Raw genomic sequence first — 21464 nt, 5'->3', positions numbered from 1 at the left:
CCCGCCTCATAGGGTGGCTGCAAGGATTAAATGAGAATGTGGGCATAGAGTGCTTAGCACAGTGCCTGGCGCCTGGTGAGGGCTCAACAAGTGCAAGTGTCCCCTCCTGTGTAGGACAGCAAAGCCGATCTGCCAGGGGTAGGGGTGGGGTTGGAAATTCTTTTTTAAACTTGGCCAGAGAGGGCCGTGCCCTTCACCCCCATCCCCACCCAGCCCCTGCTGGTCCCTGGATCTTGACTGGGTCTGTCTGGGCTGCCCAGGTCCCCTCACCACCTTCTCCTTAGTCACCCTGTTTTTTGTCTCCAGGGTGAGAAGACAGGGCGGGGACCAGCAGCAGCCCACTTGGGGAGGGCTGTGCCTCAGGGGAACAAACTGGCTTAGAGACCCAACCAAAAAAAAAAAAAAAAAGCCCCATTGTCATCACCTCTCTGCCCTCCCCACATCCAGAAATCCACAAGTTGGGATCAAGCTGCACTAAATTTTTCCAGGAAGATAAATAATACAAGTGACTGAAAGTCCTGTTTGGGGATTGTCCAAGCTGCCCTCCAATGGAAAGACAGCTCCCGTTCCTGGCCCGAGTTCTGGAGGCTGCCAGGGAAGTCTGGGTCTAATGAGCGCCCTTAAACCTGGGCGAGGGAGGGGTGGCCCATACCCTGGCTGGGTGCTTTCAAGGTCTCTGCTCTGGCCCTCCTCTTGCCATCCCTCTCCCTGTCGGGTGAGGAGTAGTCAGCAGGGCCAAGGGGATGAGCCTGGGTATCCCCTTCAAGACCACATGTGCCATACCTGTGACTCCGGAGGTCCCTGCCCAGAAGGTCTCCGGCTTGCTCCCAGCACATGCAAGCCTCTTCCCTGGGCCTGTTCTCCTCAGGGCAGGTCATGCCACTAGTGTGTGCACCCCTAGACCTGAAGGACACCTGAAGATGGCTAAGGGACAGCTGTTTGCAGGGCATGAAGATGGAACCAGGATGTGAGTTGAGGCTGGGTGTCGACCTCCATGCCTATGAGTCCCTTGCAGTGTAGAAAGGAGCTGGCAGTAGGAAGGGGGGCTGCTGGCGGGGCGCAGGGTGGGAGTGGAGCTGTCTCTCCCTATACAGAGTTGTTCTGCAAAACTCCCAGGAGTCAGAGGCATCTAAATTGGAAACTGGTCTTCCAGGACATTATGAAAGTGTATTTATCAAGGTGGGAGGTTAGAACTTATTTTTTAATTTTATTTGGTTTGCTTTTGGGCCGCACCACGCAGCTTGCAGGATCTTATTTCCCCAACCAGGGATCAGACCCGGGCCCTGGCAGTGAGAGCGCTGAGTCCTAACCACGGGACCGCCAGGGAATTCCCAGAACATATTTTAATTAGCAGTTTACTAGCTCGATTTATAACTTTTAAATATTTAGACATGGGCAGGTGGGCCCCCATTTGTCCTCCTGCTCCAGGCCCTGCAAATGTTAGAGGTGGGCCTGGCAGCATCTGTGACCGAAACCGCTATTTGGTGAATTCCCTTCCTGCTCTCTGTGTCCCCCAATAGCACCCCTGTAAAACTGGGCTTAGGACACGCCCACCTGGACCAGGAAGGAGCTGCAAGGTGAAATGAAGACTGTCAGCTGCCACCGACAAGCAGTCCCCCCTTGGGCCTGCTGACCTCATTCTCCATGCCAAAACTGGGACATTTAAAAAATGTCCTGTGATGCTTAAGAGGGAAGGGATGAGAGGGAGAGAGGTTGCTAATCTCCTGACTGTAGGGCGGGTGTGGGCACTCACCGGACCCAAGGAGCAAGCAGAGAGTTCAGTGGGGCTGCAGCAGCAGGAGGGATGGAAGTCAGACTGGAGCAAGATCAGGGCTGGACCATTTCTCCAGCTGCCCTTCTCAGAGGGCGTGGGGCCCGCAGCCAAGAAGGGGGCCGTGTGTCTGGAATGCGGGTCCTCCTCTAAGTTTGGATCTTGGGCTTTGGATGAGGAGGAGTGTGGGGGCCGGCTGGCCAGGCAGTGGGGTCATCCCCAGCCGGAAGGAATGGCATGTTGGTCTCGACTGGAGCTGAGTGCCCTGTGGCACCTGAACACACCGTCTGTTCGGAACGAGAGGCGCGCAGCCTTCTCGTGGCCGCCTCCGACTCACTCACGGGTCCTGACTGGGCTGCTTGAGGATCAAACCTGCTGCCTTGGCCTCATTAGCGCTGTGAAGTGCTTGGTTGAACCGGACACACACACACACTCGCATTCAGACACACACCCAGGCAAGCATGCCCACCTACACTAACCCACAGACGTCACTGAACGGTGGCGCACCCCTAATCACCACTGCAAGTGCAATCCGAGATACAGATCCCCCACAGGCCCATCCCGACACGTGCACTACACCAGCTCCTTTGCCTTCATTACAGTTCCCATTCCCTCTCCCCTATTGGTGACTTCTCATTCACCTTGGGTGACCCACCAGCTCCAGTGGCCAGGGCTTGGCTTACTTGAGGGTGGTTGGGGGCCAGATGCCTGCAGGGGTTCAGCGTTAGGGACAGGAGGCAGCCATGCCGCCCTCCTGGGACTCCCTGCAAACCCCGCCAGGCTCAACAATCGGCCCCTCTGTTCCCCCGCGGCTCGCAGGGAGTGTCTCCAGGTCCCTGTGTAGTTCTGGAAGCCTCTCAGCCTGTACGGGTGTCTGTCCCTGTGTCCCGTGTGCTCTCTGGGCGGCCCTCCCCCTGCTCCTGTGCCTGTCATTTTCTGTCCTTCTCTGAGTCTCTCTTTTTCTGTGTGTCTTTCTTTGTTCCTCTCCCCTTTTCTCTGTACATCTGTCTCTGTCTCTCTTAGTCTCTTTCTGTGTGTGGCTCTGCCTTCCGTCTGTCTCTCTGTCACGGACACACGCCGCCTCACTCTCAATCTCCTTCCTTGTCCGTTGGCTCTGTGTCTCTGGTCGTGTGGCGTCTCACTAGTTCATCTTTCTGTGTCTGTTTGTCTTTGCCTCTCCCCATCTTTGCTGCTAAGTCTAGGTCTCTGTCTCTCCAGTCTCTTTTCCTCTCATGAGGCGTCCCAGGGAACAGGACAGCCAGGTGTCTCTGAGTGCAGAAAAAGGTGATAAAGCGTCCCCAGGCACTGCCATCACCTCTGGCCCCTCCAACTGCCAGGAAGGAGGAGGACTATCAGGTTCTGGGGAGGACGGATGTCGGCCCACCCGCCCCAGCTCCTCTGTTGAGAACTTGAGAATTTGGGGGCTTTGGCTCCAGACAGAAATATTCAGCATCTTCTTCTGCAACAAGGCCCCGGGTCACAGGCCTGGGAGCAGGGCTGGGGGTTCAGAGTGACGAGGGAGAGAGCCCCTTGTCTGTGGCCTTGAGCCGAGGGAAAGGTCTTGGGGGCTACGAGTCTTCCTCAGAAGCGTCACTGACCAGAAGCGTCGCTGACCACTGACGCTTTTCTTTTTCCTCGAAGCAGCCCAGCTCAGCGCGCCCACCCCAGGCCCCAGTGGATCCAAACCACCACTGCGCTCCCCGCCCTGTTCCGAACATTTCTGCCAACTGCCCCAGGGCCGCGGGGCCTGTTCAAACAGCCTCCCTGCCCTCTCCCACAGCCTCCCCACTTCAGGGGGCCTCTCCTCACTGCCACGGCTTCTTGGCTTCTCTTACAGGAGCGGCTGTGTTGGCTGTTTGTTTATTTGACTAAGGTTTCCTTGGGTGGGGTGAGGACCGACTCCATAGGTGCTTTCTTCCCCCACTTCAGATGCCCAGGCCAGAGGCCAGGCCGGGCCCTGCCACGCTCCAGCCGCCCTCACTGCCCTCCCCCAGCACCCCCATCAGCCTCTCCTACCTCCCCAGGCCCCAGACATCTCTACCCTCCTGATCTCAGGTCTGTTGGTTCCTACATCTGATGCCAGCGACCCCCTTCCCACTGGCCGGGCAGGAGAGGGAGCTACGACACAGCCCTGCAACCCCCATCCCTCACCTGGGGTTGGCGGAAATACCCTGAGAAGGTGTTGGGAACTGGATCCCTTGGGTTCTCTGGGGGTTCCCAAAGAGAACACATGGGGTGTAGTTTTCAGAATGTGGGAGAAGTCTGCCCACCTGCCTACCCACCCTCACTGGCTGAGCGTGGAGCCAGCGGTAGAACAAGACTTCAGTGGAGGAATATTTCTCTAATGGGTTTGGGGCCCTTCCCAGGATTCATCCCAGAATGATCTCCCTCGGACCCCAAGGGTTATTCTGTCCCTGGATTTTGTATGGTACTGTACTGTGTACAGAACTGCCACATCCCACCCTGTGAAACCTGGAGAGGTCATGAAGTCCCCATCCAGGCAGAGTGTGGACTCGACGCCAGGTCTCCTCATTCCCCACAGCTAGGCCTCCTCCCCGGGCTGAGCCAGAACTGCTCTGTGGGCAAAAAGGAGCCCAGGCTGACTTGGCACTCCCTGCATCTCACCCTCACCCACGCCTCCTCCATCTTCACGGGCTGCAATGGAGACTCCCGTGTCTCTAGCTGGGGAGGGAGTGTAGGGGCACGAGTCTTGTGACCTTGTTCCGAGATCTGCTGTCCTAGTTAGCGGCTTCCTGAGGGGAGAGGGACACGAGAAGCTTTTAGAGATGGTTGCAACCATCTGGGTGCTAATTGAGAATGCGACTGTCCCTAGGTTGAGGCCGGGGACAGCTATTCCGGGGCTGTGGGATGAGGTGTGGGAGCAGAGAGGCCAGAGGGGGGATCAGGAAGTTTCCCCAAATAGCCTGGCCAACAGCCAAATGTGGGAGCCAGGCCTGGGGGGGGCAGGGTGCCTAGCCCAGCTGGGGTGGGGGTGGGGCAGCTGGCCAGTTGGCACATGGGCTCGGACCTTGGGAGGCTGGGCAAGGGGCAGAAATGAAGCAGAACTGGTACTGTCCCCTCCTTTCTGCTGAAATGGGCTTCTCCAGAACCTGGTGTCATGAGTAAGAGGGGGTTAGAGGTGGAAGACTGTTCCCTTGCCCTGTCTCTTTGCTCTCCCGGGGCTTTTGTAAGCCCTAACCCATCCCCCCGCCCCTCACCCTGGTGCTACTGATTTATTCATTCATTCAACAAATATTTATTGGGACTTCCCTGGCGGTCCAGTGGTTAAGAATCCACACTTCCATTGCCGGGGGCACGGGTTCGATCCCTGGTTGGGGAACTGAGATCCTGTAAGCCGTGTGGCACAACCAAACAAACAACTATTTATTGAGCACCTACTACGTGTTACAATTTGGTAGGCCCTGCCCTGGGAATTCAAGGAGGAATAAGACAGGGGGAATAAGAGAGCACATGAGGAGGCAGGAAGGACATCTACCTTAAAGAGGGCAAGGAAGGAAGGCCTCTCAACGGTATTTCAGCATCAGCCATGAGAAAGAGAGGTAGGAGCCAGGGGGAAAAGAGCGCTGCAGGCAGTAAGAACAGGTTCTGAGACCCTCCGGGGTGAGGGAGAGCTTGCTGTGCTCCGGGGAGAGAAAGAGCCCAGTGTGGCTGGAGTATCATAAGAAAGGCAGGGAGAGGTACGAAAACAGATCCGAGGGGCACAGGATATTTTGACCTGGACGTTTTGACCCAAAGGATGTTTTGAATGCAAACATTTTAAATCAAAACATACCAACACTGAAGACTTTTAGAAAGTGTTTTCCAGTTTGAACCCTATTCATCCAGCTTAACTCCTTGATCAGATTTTTCCATTCTTCCCCTACAATTAAACAAATTTCCTTTTTTTTTCCATTCTATTTTAATTTTACTGAAATTATTTTCACTGGCATCGATTCTGTGTAGATTTTGCCACCGAGATTTGATTCACTGATCAATTTCACAATGATCAAAGACCCCCAACCCTAGTCTCTGCCATTGCGTGAGTGACTGGGTAAACTCCAATTTTGGAAGATTCGAACGTAAAAAGAGATTTGTGGTCAAGATTAGATTCCTGTGTCCACTTTAGTCAATAACGAGTCTTCCTGTATCTGGTTTCTAGCTGTTACCAGTGTTACTTCTACCAGCCATAGCCTTAAGTGGAGAGTTGCATTTATATCTCAGTTAATCTGTGGGCAGGATGGTGGGTTGCAGAGGAGAAGGGTTTTGGGGAGACGGGTAGGGGCCAGATCTTCCAGGCGGTAAGGATTCTCTTAAAGTGAAGGAGGGACTTCCCTGGTGGTCCAGCGGTTGGGACTCTGCACTTTCACTGCCATGGCCCAGGTTCAATCCCTGGTGGGGGAACTGAGATCCCGCAAGCCGCAGAGTGCGGCCAAAATAAAAAATAATAATAATATAATAAGATAAAAATCAGGGAGTTCCCTGGTGGCGCAGTGGTTTAGAATCCGCCTGCCAATGCAGGGGACACAGGTTCAAGCCCTGGTCCAGGAAGATCCCACATGCCACGGAGCAACTCAGCCCATGCGCCACAACTACTGAGCCTGCGTTCTACGGCCCGTAAGCCACAACTACGGGGCCCTCATGCCTAGAGCCTGTGCTCCGCAGCAAAGAGTAACCCCCGCTCACCGCAGCTAGAGAAGCCCACGTGCAGCAAAGAAGACCCAATGCAGCCAAATAAATAAATAAAATTTTTAAAATAAAAATCAGATTTGATATTTAAAAACTAATAATAATAAAGTGAAGGAGAAACCTTTGGAGGTTTTAGGCAGGAGAGTGACAAGTTCAGATCTGCCTTTTTTTTTGCGGTACGCGGGCCTCTCACTGTTGTGGCCTCTCCTGTTGCGGAGCACAGGCTCCGGATGCGCAGGCTCAGTGGCCATGGCTCACGGGCCCAGCCGCACCACGGCATGTGGGATCTTCCCGGACCGGGGCACGAACCCGTGTCCCCTGCATCGGCAGGCGGACTCTCAACCACTATACCACCAGGGAAGATTTGCCTTTTAAAAAGGCTCTTCTGGCCATGTGGAGAATAGACTGGGAGTGTGGGAGGTGGAGGAGTGGAGGCAGGGAGGCTGGTGAGGAGGCTATGGTGCTAATCCAGGTGGTAAAGAGAAGTGAACAGATTGAAGACAGATTAGGGAGGTAGAAAGGGCTAGGTAATCCCGTCTCACTCCCCGGATCCCACCATGGCCCTCCCCACTCCCCCAGAGTGACCTCCATGTCATTCCTCACACCCTCAGCTCCTGCCCCTCCCTTCCTCTGAAGCCCCAGACACCCCAGGGTCCGACCACTTGAAGTTTGCACGGGATAGAGACCGAGAACTAGGGTGTTTTCCTCGGGGCTCCCTCCCAGTCTGTCTCCTGGCTGAATGTGGCGAGGGAGGGTGAAGGATGCCCTGCTGAGGTTGGGGTGGGGGGCTGGGAGGGGTGGGGATGGCCCTCAGGCCCACCTGCCCAGAGCACATGGCTGGAGCAGCCAGGGCGACCACAGATCTGGCCGTGAAACAGACCCAGACACAAGGCGCTTGTCTGGTCCGTGGCTCCAAGCTCTGGGTGTGACCCTGGGCAGGGGTACAAAGGGACCTCTGTCGGTGCGGGGCACAGAGCCCACCTGGGCCAGGCCAGGCGCCTGAGGAGTAAGGGAGGTGGGCCTTGGGGTGCTTGAAGGGAGAAGGCTTGAAGTAACTGACCTGATCCTCAGTCTCCTTGCCGGTAAAATGGAATCTTAATCCCAGCCTCCCAGAACTAGCGCATCGCCAGGACCCACTTTGTTGACTGACTAAAGCATCACCTTCCTGGAATCGTGTATTTTTAAAAATTAATTAATTAATTAATTTATTTATTTATTGACCGTGTTGGGTCTTCATTGCTGCGCGTGGGCTTTCTCTAGTTGTGGCGAGTGAGGGCTACTCTTTGTTGCGGTGCGCGGGCTTTCTTGTTGCAGTGGCTTTTCTTGTTGCGGAGCATGAGCTCTAGGCTTGCAGACTTCAGTAGCTGCAGCACACAGGCTCAGTAGTTGTGGCTCACGGGCTCTAGAGCACAGGCTCAGTAGTTGTGGCGCACGGACTTAGTTGCTCCACAGCATGTGGGATCCTCCTGGACCAGGGCTCGAACCTGTGTCCCCTACATTGACAGGCGGATTCTTAACCACTGCACCATCAGGGAAGCCCGTGGAATCATATATTTTTAAATATTATTTAACAAACACACATAATGTACGATGTACCTGTTTGCTAAACACTGTACAAATATTGACTCATTTAATCCCCGTAACAACTCTCTAAGAAAGATACTATTTATCCTTATCTTACAGATGGGGAAACTATGGCACAGAGGTGGCCAAGGTCCCACAGTTGGGAAGTGGCAGGGGCAGGATTTGAACCCAGTGTGGGGATATGGCTATACTATGCTGCTTCCCTAAAGGGTGAGCATCCCTTAGGCCAGGCAGCTAAAGCATGAGGCGGGGCGGGGACCTGATTCTTCAGCAGGGATGTAAGGGGATTCTCTCCCATCCCAGGGCCTGGCCCTTAGGGCAGGGCTGAGAGTGTAGTGGGAGGGAGAGAAGTCAGACTCCACGGGAGGAGTCCTGGGATCAGAGACCCAGGACAGGAGAAGGGGGTGGAGCAGGGATTTCCAGGAGCAGGTCACAACCCCGCCGCCTTTGGCCCAGTTGTGGGAGCAGCTGTGTCCAGCAGAGGCTGGGGTAGGTTTGGTACTCCTTCAACCAGGACGAGTCCTACCTGTGGGGCGCCAGACTTGGAGCCACATGGTTGGACATGAAACGTGGACATGGAACAGAATGGCGTGGGGGCTTCGGCCAAGAGGCTGAGGAAACAGAGTCCAAGCCCACAGCGGTGGGGACCTTCCGTCTTCACGGTTAAGCCCAGGAGCATGCGCAGAACTTGACTGCCTGAGAAAGGAGGCGGGGCTTCCCAGGCTGAGGTCAGACAGGTGGGTCCTTTTGCTCCTAAGCAGCAGGGCGTGGCTCTGGACAGGACAGTGCTGGAATCCCAGACACATCTCTAGGCCTGTCTGCTCTTCAGAATCACCTGGGTGCTTGTTAAAAAGGCAGACGCTGAACCTCACGCCAGCCCCTGAATCTGAACCCCTGGGATTGGGGCCCAGCCCAGGATGGCCAGCAAGCTCCCAGGTAATGTTCAAGGGGCCAGCCATTGGGGAAAACTGCAGGGTGAGGGGTTCTCACCCTTAGCTGCACATGGGAATCACCTGGGCAGAATTGAAAAGTCCTGGTGCCCAGGCTGCACCCTGGACCAAGTTCATCGGAATCCCTGGGGAGGGGCCCCAGCATCATTTTCAAAGCTGCCCAGGTGATTCCAGTGAACAGCCACAGTTGAGGACCCTCAAGCAGGCCTGTCCCTCACATCAGCCAGCTCTGGGCTGAACTGTCCTGTCCTCAGAGAGGCCTTTCCTGGCCTCTTGTTCTCCCTGACCTTGTGTGTTTGTCTGCGTATTGACCTGACCATCTCCCTAGATTGCAAGCCCCGTGAGGGACCCTTAGGACTTTTGTTCACTGCTGGATCCCCAGGGCATAGAATGGAGGGCCTGGCATAGAGTAGGTATTCAATGAATGTTTATTGAGTGAGTTTATCGAGCCCCTACTCTATGCCAGGCCCAAAGGGAGACACTCTCCATATACATCCCTTGATTTTCCCAACAACCCTGCAAGGTAGATTCTATTGTGCCCATTTTACAGATCAGAGGGGTGAAGCGACTTGCCCAAGGTCTGATGGCTCCAGAGCCCAGGCTCTGTCCTGGGCCCCAGGCTGTCTCCCAGCCAAGGCCTTCTGGCAGCCTCTACTGTGGGAAGCAGCCTGGCAGCCTGGAGGCTGAGCGGAGGGCCTGGGGGGCATAGGGCGTGTTGACACAGCCCATCCCCAGGGCGTTTCTTGGAGCCTCTCTGCTGGTTTTGAAAGGCTTCCTTCATGGCCTGCAACGGCCCTGTGCTTCCACCCACCCGACTGATCTGAGAGGAGGACTCCTTGTGGTCGGCAGCTGCTCCCTGGCCAGCAAGGTGGACCGCGGCCACCCCACCATCTCCCTCAGCCAGTGGGCTTGGAGTCTGTCCCCCACCTCGTGCCCCAGGTGACCCCAGATCCTCAGGGTCATCCTCAGCCTCCCCCTGCCTCCATCCTTCTGAGGTTAGGATGCGTTAAGTTCAGTTACTTATACTGAGGAAGAGGAGAGGACCTCAGGGTCCGGTGGGGTGGGAGCATTCTGCTGGACAAACTAACTAAATAAAAGCATCAGAAAATGAAGGGTGGGTTGGGGAAACTCAAAGATCTTAATTTCCTCAGGGTTGATCCTGGCTGGTAGTCAGGGCCTCTCCCGGCCTCTTCTGAATACAGCTCTTTAAGTAAGAGGGAAGGTAGCCAAGGTCCCAGTGAGGACCCCTGGGCCCTCAGCCTTTCCTTCTCTTCCATGGGGCAGTATGGGGAAGTCCCCCCAGTAAGCTGACTGCCTTCTGGACTGCTGCTGTTGCAATGAATATTCTGGGGAGGGGGCTACCCCTGCTGTGGACACGTCAGTTCCCAGCCTCCTCTCCTCCAGCTTCGACCTCTCCTACACAACACAGGCAGCTTTGCCAAGCTGAGTGAGGAGGTTGAAATAATTTCCATTGCGTTGGTAACAAAAACAAGTTGGATATAGCTCTGGGCTGGGAAAGACTGGGGACGGGCTGATAGCCTTGTGAGGCAAGATGACAGGCAGGAGGGGAGGGGTCTAGTCTGGGTATGGGGAGGGGCACCCTGTGTTGGGAAAGGGGATCATTGGTGAGGTTTGGGGGGTTCTGCCCAGGCCCGTTTGTCTTCCCTCTCTTTTGCCCCATTAGTTTCCATTGCACAGCTGTGAGGAAGTTCTTTCTGCAGTCTTACCACTGTCCCTCCTGCTTTAACTAACAATGTCATCCCCTCACGTCACAATGGCTCTCTATAGCCTGCAGGGTATTTTCTATTTGTTATTTTATTTAATCTTCTTAGCTGCCAGCCTTGGGTTAGGGGAGTTATTATTAGTTATTATTATTGTCATCCCCATTTCACAGATCAGGAAACTGAGATGTGGGGAAAAGGGCCGTGTTCCCAGTCACAGGTCAGTACGTGGCAGAGTTGTACTTAAATGCATGTTTCCCTGATTCCAACTTACTCCGGTTCTCATGAGACTCCCCCAAATTACTTTCACAGACACACACTTATCCCCTCCCCTGGCTCCTCCCCTTTCCATCTCACCACAACGCAGAAGCAGCCCAGGCCTGGAAAGGTCGTCCTGTCCATCCTACTGCCTCTAAGCCAGTGCAATGGAGCCTCCGTGTGGCCCGTATTTGGAGCTCATCTGGCCATGTTTCCAGGAGAGGGTGATGGTGGCAAAGTCGGGGGAGTCGAAGGCGTCAGCTGCTGCTGCTTCTTTTTATTGTTTGTTTGTTTTATTTTATTTATTTATTTTCGTATTAGTTATCTATTTTATACGTATTAGTGTATACATGTCAATCCCAATCTCCCAGTTCATCACACTACTACCACCACCGCCCGCCACGTTCCCCCCTTGGTGTCCATACGTTTGTTCTCTATATCTGTGTCTCTATTTCTGCCTTGCAAACCGGTTCATCTGTACCACTTTTCTAGATTCAACATATATGCGTTAATATATGATATTTGTTTTTCCCTTTCTGACTTCACGCTGCTGCTTCTTTTTGAGCAAAGACTTTTAAAGTTTAATGTGAGAATCTCATCCTGATTACTGAAAACTGAGGACCTCTTGCGCGTCCAAGAATCCACTACTGACCATGCGCGAGGAGCAGGGAGACTGTGCTGGGCCCTCCCCCCACCCCCCATCCTCAAGCATGTTGAGGTGGCTGAGACTTTAGGTTTTGTGTTTTGTTTTGTTTTTGTTCTTAGCGGAAAGAGGTATTTTTAGATCATGGTAGGCATGATTTGGGCCTCCCTACTTCAAGACCTGGACCAGGGGATCCCAGTCCTTCCCTTTTACATCTAAGAAGTTGATGTTCTAGGAAGGAACTGCTGGCGAGTCTGGGTGTGAAGCCAGTCAGAGGGCACAGAAACTCGGACCCAGAAGGTCATCACGTCTCCCCACCCCATCGTCCCGGCTGGGAAACCGAGGCCTGTGGCTGTTGTCTCCACATCATGCCTGCCCAGAAGTAAACCAATTAGCACCGTGTCTGGTTCTGTGTTCCCAGCGCCTGTCTCATTATTTGGGGATTTATGTCTCGGTCACCGTGAAGGACAGCTGTCCCAGCTTCCCCTGGGGGGAGCCCGGCCAGCCATAGAGCCCGGCGGCGGCAGCAGGTTGTGCCATCCTGCTTGGGGCAGGATGGGGATTTAATTTCAGAGGGATTTGCAACAAGTGGGGAGACGCCCTGGGCACATGGTGGCTCTGGGCTATTTTAGGAGGCAAAAGGCTGGCCCCCTTGCGGGGAGGGCTCTCAGCCGTTAGTGATTCTGCCCTTTCAGTGGGAATGGAAAGGACCCATGATGGACAGGGCAGGCCCACCTGAGGTTGGGGCTTCCCCCGCCTTCCTGGAACACAGGGGCCTAGAATTACTCTACGCCCCCAACCCCAGGTGGGGCCATGAGCAGAACAGGAGCTGCTGTCTGGGCAGGGGTCTTTGGCGCCTCTCCTGAGCCCCTTTGCTACAGGCTTTGCCTCAGCTGGGGCCCTTGGTGTTATTAGTAAGAATGATTAGTATAACCATCTCCTATCTTTGTGATAGGGATTTATATTTATTGAGCACTCAGGGGAGGCCCTGCGGTGCAGGGAAAAGGGCACAGCCTTAAGGCCAGACATACCGGGCTCCCATTCTGTATGGGCCACTTCCAAGCTGGGCATAACAGCTTGTGTGTGTTACGTAAGTCCCTTCACCTCTCTGAGCCCCAGCGCCCCGTCTCTAAAGCAGGGACCATAACACCTCATTAATGATACCCATTTTATTAATTGGGCACATATTATGTCAGTCATTCTGCAGGGATGATCTCACATCACCCTCTGCCATGTTATTATGTGTTCTTTTTTCCTTTCTTTAAAACAAATTTTTTTTTTTAATAAATTTATTTTTGGCTGCGTTGGGTCTTTGTTGCTGCGCGCGGGATTTCTCTAGTTGTGGCGAGCGGGGGCTACTCTTCATCGCGGTGTGCAGGCTTCTCATTGTGGTGACTTCTCTTGTTGCGGAGCACGGGCTCTAGGCGCACAGGCTTCAGTAGTTGTGGCTCGCGGGCCCTAGAGCGCAGGCTCAGTAGTTGTGGCACACGGGCTGAGTTGTTCCGCGGCACGTGGGATCTTCCCGGACCAGGGCTCGAACCCGTGTCCCCTGCATTGGCAGGCAGATTCTTAACCACTATGCCACCAGGGAAGCCCTATTATCTGTTAATTGTCCTGTTTTACAGATAAGGAAACTGAAGCTCAGAGAGGGAAAGTAACTTGCCTCAGCCCACACAGCCAGAGCAAGGAACCCAATCCATTTTTTGTGCCCACAGTGAGAGTTGGTTCGTCCCTCAAATCCAGCAATATGTGTTGGTTGCATTTGGTGTGCCAGGCACTGTTCTAGGGCTGAGGATTCATCACAGACAAAACAGAGGAAGAGGAGATGATGGGATGAGACTGAGCAGCAGGGAGAACTGAGTGGCCCAACTAGAGACTCCGTAGCCTTATTTAGACTAAGGGTCATTTTTCTGGCGGCATTGGAGGGGGAAGACAATAACTAGGGGCCTGAATCCCTCCTTGGATGAGTGATGGGCGGGAAAGGGAGCACCAGCCCAACCTGGCACCTCCAGCTCTCATGACGAAGAAGAGGTTTTCTGTGTTTTCTTCCTCCTCACCCACCTTTATAGGAAAAATGTCTGGGTATATTGGGATAAGGCCTTTAGAGGCACCATTACATAGAGGAAAGAGGCCCTAGAGTTTAGAGTCAACCAGATGGGGTTCAACTTCAACCCTTTCTACTGTGTGACCTCAGGCAGGTAAACTAACCTCTCAGAGCTTCCCTTTCCTCATCTTTAAAGTGAGGAGAGGAATACTGACTTTTCAAGGCTATTTGGGAGGATAAAATGGATCGATAAAGCTGTGGGAAGGGTCTGGAAGGCAGAAGGCTCACAGCTGAGAGCAGTGTGGTGCGTGTGTGCAGGGTTGGAGTTCAAGGGCGTGTTATCCCTGTGTATCTAGGTGAAGCCACGTCTTTGTGGTGGCACTAAGCTGGCACTTGTGGTCCTGCTGAATGATTTCATCAGGCTGGGCAGAATGATTTCATGGGAGAGCCAGCAAGCCCAAACACAAGGTCTGGTGGTCATAGTTCAAGAAATCACGCTCTGGGCAACTAGATGGGGAGGCTGAACTTGCCAACATATCACGTGAAAGTAGACATGGGAGGTCCCCTCAGCTCTATATAGAGCTGACTCAGGAGGGCAGAAAAGTTAAGGGCTGGGCAGCATTCATAGAGGGCGGGATGGAGGATGGGGGGAGGTGATTATCTCCTTTGCTCTGTTCTAAGCAGGACATTGAAAGCCCAAGTAAGTTTAAGAGGGATATGAGTGGGGTCAGAAAACCTCTGGAGACAGATTTTTATTGAGTTGTGCAGTTCAGGTCACTGGATCACCATGCAAGGGACTGAGCAGAAGGGAATGAGTAAAGGCCCAGAACTAGCCTATTCAGCACAGTGGGATGGCTGGGGCAGGGTTTGGGGGACACAGTTCAATACAGTATGATAAGTGCAGTGTTGGGGCCCATAGGAGATGCCCTAGGAGCATGTAGGAGGGGCTTCCTGGAGGAGGTGGCCATATAAGGGAAAGAATAGTTGAGGGAAATAGGTCTGTTTTGCTGGGAGAAGAGACCCCTGAGGAAGAGGCTGCCAGCCGTCTTCGGCAGGCTATGGAAGTCGGGGTGGGCTTTTTCTGCATTACCAGAGAGCAGCTCTAGAACCCTTGCACAAGCATTACAGGAAAGCAACTTCCAGACCCCATACTGATGAGCTTTCTATCCTCGAGAACCATCCATCAGCGGAATGGGCTGTGTTGTGAGAGAGTGAGTCATCAGTATAGGCAAGCAGAGGCCAGAGGCTAACCTGTCAGGGACACGTTACAGAAGGGACAGGATGACCGCTAAGATCCCTTCCAAGTCTGAGCAACTGCAGTTCCCCATGGACAGACACAGGATGTGGACTGTGACGGACAGAGATGTGACTGGATCAAGTTGGGGGGGGGTGTGCTGGGGGATGGCGAGGTACCCGTGGTGGACCATGACTGTCAGCCCCACCCTGCACTGATTGATTTGTGAGTAACCACTTTATTAAGATATGTCACATAGCTTACAATTCGCCCATTTTAAAATAATTTTATTTATTTTTGGCTGTGTTGGGTCTTCGTTGCTGGGCGCAGGCTTTCTCTAGTTGCGGTGAGCAGGGGCTACTCTTTGTTGAGGTGCGCGGGCTTCTCACTGCAGTGGCTTCTCTTGTTGCGGAGCACAGGCTCTAGGCACGCGGGCTTCAGTAGTTGTGGCTCGTGGGCTCTAGAGCGCAGGCTCAGTAGTTGTGGCGCACGGGCTTAGTTGCCCTGCGGCACGTGGATCTTCCTGGACCAGGGCTCAAACCCGTGTCCCCTGTGTTGGCAGGCGGATTCTTACCCACTGTGCCACCAGGGAAGCCCAATTCGCCCATTTAAAGTGTACACTTTAATGTGGATTGACTCTTAGCGTGGAAGTGAATTCATGCATTCGTTCAGCAACTCTTCACATGGAGCATTTATTAGGTACGCATCAAGCTTTGCGCTGGTGCTTCCGATATCTGGGAAATAAAGGCCCTGCCCCCATGAGGGAGACAAGCAAAAGCATTACATCCTGGGAGATGTGCTAAGAGGGAAGTTAACCAGGGGCTGGGATAAAGTATAATGGGGCTGGGGAAATGGGGTCCTGGGGAGGTGATATTGGAGTTGAGGCCTGAGTGACGAGGAAACAGCCCTGTGAAGATCAGTTCCAGGCTGAGGCAACAGCAGAGGCCTCAAGACAGGAGTGAGTTGGTGGGTGTGAGAACCAGAAGTGCTGGGAGGGAGCGGGCATGGCATCTCCAGGGCTCCCCACAGCGGGATCTCCTCTCTGGAAGGCCTCTTTCACGTGAAGCCTGCCCGGAGCATGAGGTGGGGTGAGCAGCAGTGGTACATCTTCTTTAGGTACATGAGCCATTCCCATCCCCTTTTGGGGGGACTCCCCAATAATGGAATGATGGCAAGAGCTGTTAGGACGTTATGCCACTGGCCCCTGCCTCCTGCCCTCCTCTGCTTGGCTTCATACCCCTGCCTTGTGCCCTGATGCAGCCCAGACCCAGTGCACTGATTCCCTGGGAAGAATCAGAAATGTCTCCCAGCTGCACACACCGGTGATATTTCCCCAGCAGGCGCACCGGCCTGGTTTGGTGCTCTGACCTCCGGGCAACCTGGAGTCTCCTTTTCGGCGCTCACTTCCTGAGTGACTTTGGACCAGTTGCTTAACATCCCCAATCTTTCATCTCCTGGTGTGTAAAATGGGAATCAAACCAATCTGGGCTGAGTTGTTGGGAGGATTGAATGCCATCGTCCTGGCACCCAGGAGGTGCTCCATGAATGTCAGCTTCCTCCTTCTCCCTGAACTTCCCCCGAGAAGAGGGGCTGGTTTACAAAGGGGTAGGGAAGGTCACAGCAGGCCACTGGGAGGTGGCCACTTTGGGGTCCCCTCCCCTAAGCTCTGGAACCCCTCCGAAGGCGAGGAGCGCTCAGGACTGGCCAGCCAGGGGTAGGGAGGATACTCACCCATGGGCCCAGCCCCGCCACCAGGAGAGCCCCTGGGTCTCCCCTCCTCTCCTTCCTGGGGAGCCCCATCGAGGGGAGCAGCCCCTCTCCCAGCCTGCTCGCCTGCCCTCCGTTCGGGGCGGCGTGGCTCCTGGCACCTGCTTCCCGCGGGCCGCCCAGGGGCGGGCTCCGGAGACTCCGCGGCTGCCCCGGGACGCGGGGGCCCGGGACTCACCCGCCGCCCACCTCTGGGAGCCGAGAATCCAGATCGCCCCGGGTGGCCGCGGGCGGCTGGATGCAGCCCCGCTCCGGTCGGGAGCGCCCTTCATGTAGGGGCGGGCGCGGGCCGTGGGACCGCACTCCTGGCTCCCCAACCGGGACCGACGCGCCGCTGGGGCCGAGCGCCCGAGGGGGCCCGCGCGCGGGGTGGCGGTTTTGGTGTCTCTGTAGGGCTGGTGGCAGCGGCGAGTACCCTGCCCCGCCTTGTGTTGGGGGAAGGTGGGAGACAAGAATCACGACTTAACCGGAAACAGAGGCTGGGAGCTGGGACAAGGGTGATGGCCAGAGGACTTCCAGCTCCCAGGAGGTAGGGGAAGGGAGGCTGGGGACCACGGGGCAGAGACGGTGAGACTCCCATCCTAAAAAGGAAGGGACCGTTCTCTGCAGACAGGGGGCTCCACCAAATAACCTACCTTCTTCGTCTAAGTTGTTCAGAGACTCCAAAAATCAACCCCCCCTTATTAGCCCCTGGGATAGAGTAGAATGGAAGGGGTGGGGGATGGGAGATCTGTTGTCTTTTGGGGCAGGGGTGCAAAGAGTATGCTCTCCACCCCCGGGTCCCATCCCCCTCATTCACCGTCTTTGGAGGCCTTCCTGCCCGCCCCTCCCCCTTCAAGCAGAATGCTTCCTCTTCTGTCGGGGTCAGGGGCAGAGGTTGGCCCTCGCGGTCCAAGGGGGAGGCAGGGTTCTCTCTCCCACCCACAACTCTCAAACAGTCCTAGGACGTCTCAACCCTCCTTCCTCTGGCTCTCAGGACGCATTCACTCAGCCCCAACTTGGAAGTGCTGATAGGGAGGTGCTCCCCATTGTGGGACAATCGCGATGGGGAGCACGGATTGGGGGAGCCACTGTTCAGTCTTACGGGGGGTTGTGCTGGGCGAGCAGGCGGTGGATGAGGCTGAGCCGTGCCAGAGTCCTGGGCAGGCAGTGTGGAGGGTCTCCTGCACAACAAGTAAGGTTCCCAGGCCTTGCCTGGCGGCAGAGGCTAGAACAGGGGGTACTGAGGCTCATACCCCCTCCCCCACCCCCACCTCAGAGGCAGCGGTTCTGTGTTGCCACTGTGGACCCTGCAGGAGGGATGCAGCTTAGATTGCAAGAAGGACTTCCTTCCTGAGGGTGGCCTGAGGGTCTTTCAGGGGAGGCTCAGTGTCCAGGAGAGGCAGCCCTTATCTCTGGGGGTGTCAGGAGGGAAGGAGGCCCTCTGGGACTCCCAGCCAATAGGGGGTGAGGACAGATTGGGGGAAGAGAGGGTCGGGGGGGACGGTGACCTCGTCTCTGGGCCATCGCTCTCCGTCACCTCCCATGCCCCCTCTCTCCCATCCTTGGAGCTGGAGTGTTGACTTTCAGCACCTCTTATCCAGCTCACCCTTGAAATCCCCAGCACCCAGTAGTCCCCAGGGAGAGGTGACCGGCTTTCTCTGTCATCACTTCGGGGGGGAAGACAGACACGGCCGTCTTGGTTTGCCTAATGGATCCCCACCCCGCCGCATCTGACACCTGGACCGGCTGTTGCCCAGCCCCAGGGCCTCCTGTTCTGGCCAAGCAGGGACGTGTGGGTTGGGGGTTGCCGTGGCTGCCCCCACTCGCGCCATCCCACTCCTCGAGGTGGGGGTCTCTGACTCCTTTGGGGAGTCTTTTGTGTAAGTCTTGAGAGACCCCAGCTCTCTGGGCCATCCCACGTCGGGTGCCGCTCTATGGTGGCCGCACAACTGAAGTGAGTTATTGCCCTTCCTCACCCTGCAAAGTGTCAGCCTTGGGAGAGTAGAAGTGGCAGGAAAGAGAGACCAAAGTGCTCAGTGGTGGCTCCTTGGGGACACTGAGGGGGCAGCCAGGCCCAGGAGGGCTCACACTCCATTAGGACGAGAACGGATGAGGCCTCTCTTCTTCCAGGCACGATCCCACACTCATGCTCGTGACCCTGTGAGTGACGGGGATGGGGGCCACCGCGGTGTGCACCCCCTGCCCCTTCATCATAGGATGGTACAGAACTGACCCTTTTCACCTGCCTCTCTTTTCGACTGTGAGCCTCAGCTTCCTCATTTGTAAAGCCTCACGGGGTTGTTATGAGGGTTAACGGAGGTGCTGTCTACACAGTGCCCAGATGGCAATGGACACTCTCCATGGGGCAGTTCTTTCTCTATCCCCACCCTGCCTTTCTCTGGCAGCTGAAACAGACAAATACAACTTGGCTTCCCCCCTCCCACCCCAATCTGAGAGGCAGCTGCTCTGTGTTGCCACTGCCCACCTGCAAAGGACCTAAGAGATTAGCCCAGCCCCACCCTCTCTCTTTAAAGAAGGGGAACTGAAGCCCGGAGGGGCAGGGACTGGCCCAAGGTTGGCTGGCCAGCCAGGCTCCCTTCTCAGAGGCAGGGCCTGGGACCTGGCTCAGGGAGGCGGGAGGGTAGTTATTGACAGACCTGGGGAAAAATACCGGAGTGTAGTTGGGCTCATTAAGGGTTTGGTGAGGGAGCCCTTCATGCCCTGCCAAAGGCTGGAGACAGGCCTAGAACCTTCCTCTCCTGTTAACCCTTTGGCAAAAGCAGCGCTTTCCCGAGGACACCCTTCCCCAGGCTGCGGCTGAAACAACTCCCTGCTCTGCACTTACGGCCTCCAGAGTTCTTTCTATCCACCCCTCTTTGGATAGTACAGTCAGAGAATCCCACACAGTGCCCGAGGACTCCACTGAAACCTGGGGCCCTGGGACTTCCCTGGTGGTGCAGTGGTTAAGACTCCGCGCTCCTGGTGCCAGGGACCCAGGTTCAATCCCTGGTCAGGGAACTAGATCCTATGTGCATGCCACAACTAAGAGTTCAAATGCCACAACTAAGAAGCCCACGTGCTGCAAGGAAGACCCGGTGCAACCAAATAAATTAAAAAGAAAAAAAGAGAGGCTTCTCTGGTGGCGCAGTGGTTGAGAATCCACCTGCCAGTGCAGGGGGACACGGGTTGGAGCCCTGGTCCGGGAGGATCCCACATGCCGCGGAGCAACGGAGTCCGGGCGCCACAACTACTGAGCCTGTGCTCTGGGGCCTGCGAGCCACAACTACTGAAGCCCGCATGCCTAGAGCCCGTGCTGGGCAAGAAGGGAGGCCACCGCCGTGAGAAGCCCGCATACCACAACGAAGAGTAGCCCCCGCTCGCCGCTCACCGCAACTAGAGAAAGGCCGAGCGCAGCAGCAAAGACCCAATGCAGCCAAAACAAGAAAAAGAAAAGAAGAAACCTGGGGCCCTGAAGCCCACTGTCGCCCAGGAAGAAGGGATGGAAATGGGCCCTGGGGCCTGCCTGAGTGCTCCTTTCTGACCCCCTCTAGCTCCATATGGATGGACACACAGACAGACAGGCAGACAGCAGCCCTGGCCTCCATCAACTCTCCAGTGCTGCTTTGAGCCTGCCTTCAAGTACTGGCTCCCTCCCTGCTGCAGCCTCAGCCCATCTCTCAAGGAAGGTGAGAACAGAGGGAGCTTTACCCGCTTCCCGTGTAAATCAGACAGACAGACACCTGGGTACACGCATGCTCTTTTCCTCTGCTTTCACCTGGTCTTTTCCCAAGTTAAGTTCAATTCTCTCCCTGTCTTCACACCCCTTACTCCCAGCCTCTCTGGCTCTGGCCCCCACTCTCCCTGCCCAGGGTGTAGCACCTCCCTGCCTGCCAGGTAGGGGCTGGGCATCCCTGAGCCTCCCCAGAAGCCCTTCTCTGTATCCGTAGCCCCCCTTCCCACCCAGCAGTTCAGATCAGGACTTGACAGGCTTTAAGGAGAGGTGGGACAGGGCCATGAAACCTCTCCATGCTTGTTCTCTAATCTATGAAGTGGGATAATAGGTCAATAATGGTGCCCACCTCATGGGGTTGTGAAGTTTAAAAGAGGTCCTGTGTGTAAAGCACCTGGCACACAGTGAGCTCTCGGGAAACAGAGGTGTAATGATAAAGAAGAGGTGGTCTGGGCAGCTGAGTGGTAGAGAGGGAAGCAGGGAAGCTTCCAGAAGCAGTTCTTGTACTGCCTGTCCATGTACTTTGAAGCAAGTCCCCTCCCCTGCTCTGGGACTCGATTTCCTCTTTTGTTAAAGACAGTGTGTCCTATGCAAATGTGGGTCCAGCGAGGGTGAGTCATGCTGGTTCTGAATAGGGCCCAGCAGGGGGTGTACTGGCCTCTTGATGCCCACAGCAGGGGTTAGACTGACCTGTGTGTGCCCTAAAAATTGCCCACCCCTCCACATTTTCTTGCTGGGAGGCTTAGCTGAGCTGGAGTGGTGGAGCTCCTGAGAGGACAGCTGTGAAGCCGGGGTTAGGCAGGGCAGGCTGCGGCAGCCCCAGCAGCCTGGCTGGGGGGGGGGGGGCACAATTAGCCCCGGAATCCAGGAGGGCTCTGTGAGCTCAGAGGCTGTATATCACAGGCGTTTAATCAGCCCCATGGCAGGTATTTTTTGTCTGCTCTCTTGGGCTATGTCCTGGGCCTGCCTGTCATAAGTTGCACTGAGATTTCAAAATACCCCTGTCCCCTTGCTGGTGGAGCAGGCAGCTCTCCTGGCCATGGCCAGGAAAATCTCATCCCCCTGAAGCCTCTTCCCCCTGGCTGGTTGGACCC

The 21464-nt window shown here is 55.4% G+C and overlaps 1 protein-coding gene across 4 annotated transcripts in view; it reads left to right on the top strand.

Moving 5' to 3' along the window:
• Positions 1 to 21464, top strand: part of LOC132510688 (zinc finger protein 385C) — a 57311-nt gene that overhangs the window by 1315 nt on the left and 34532 nt on the right. For 2 of the 4 annotated variants that reach the window (XM_060132886.1, XM_060132882.1), the window contains exon 1: positions 16552 to 16930. The exons of 1 other annotated variant lie outside the window; for it this stretch is intronic. In XM_060132886.1, coding sequence (XP_059988869.1) covers positions 16897 to 16930 — 34 coding nt within the window. In that variant the 5' untranslated portion in view covers positions 16552 to 16896. Of the gene's footprint in view, positions 1 to 16551; positions 16931 to 20207; positions 20327 to 21464 lie in introns of those variants that run through there. One more of the 4 variants, XM_060132883.1, reaches the window with a different exon arrangement.

The sequence above is a fragment of the Lagenorhynchus albirostris genome, chromosome 20 (genome assembly GCF_949774975.1).
Source record: "Lagenorhynchus albirostris chromosome 20, mLagAlb1.1, whole genome shotgun sequence".
Lineage (NCBI taxonomy): Eukaryota > Metazoa > Chordata > Mammalia > Artiodactyla > Delphinidae > Lagenorhynchus > Lagenorhynchus albirostris.
The sequence above is the reverse complement of the archived record's forward strand: the minus strand, read 5'-3'. Positions and strand labels throughout refer to the sequence as shown.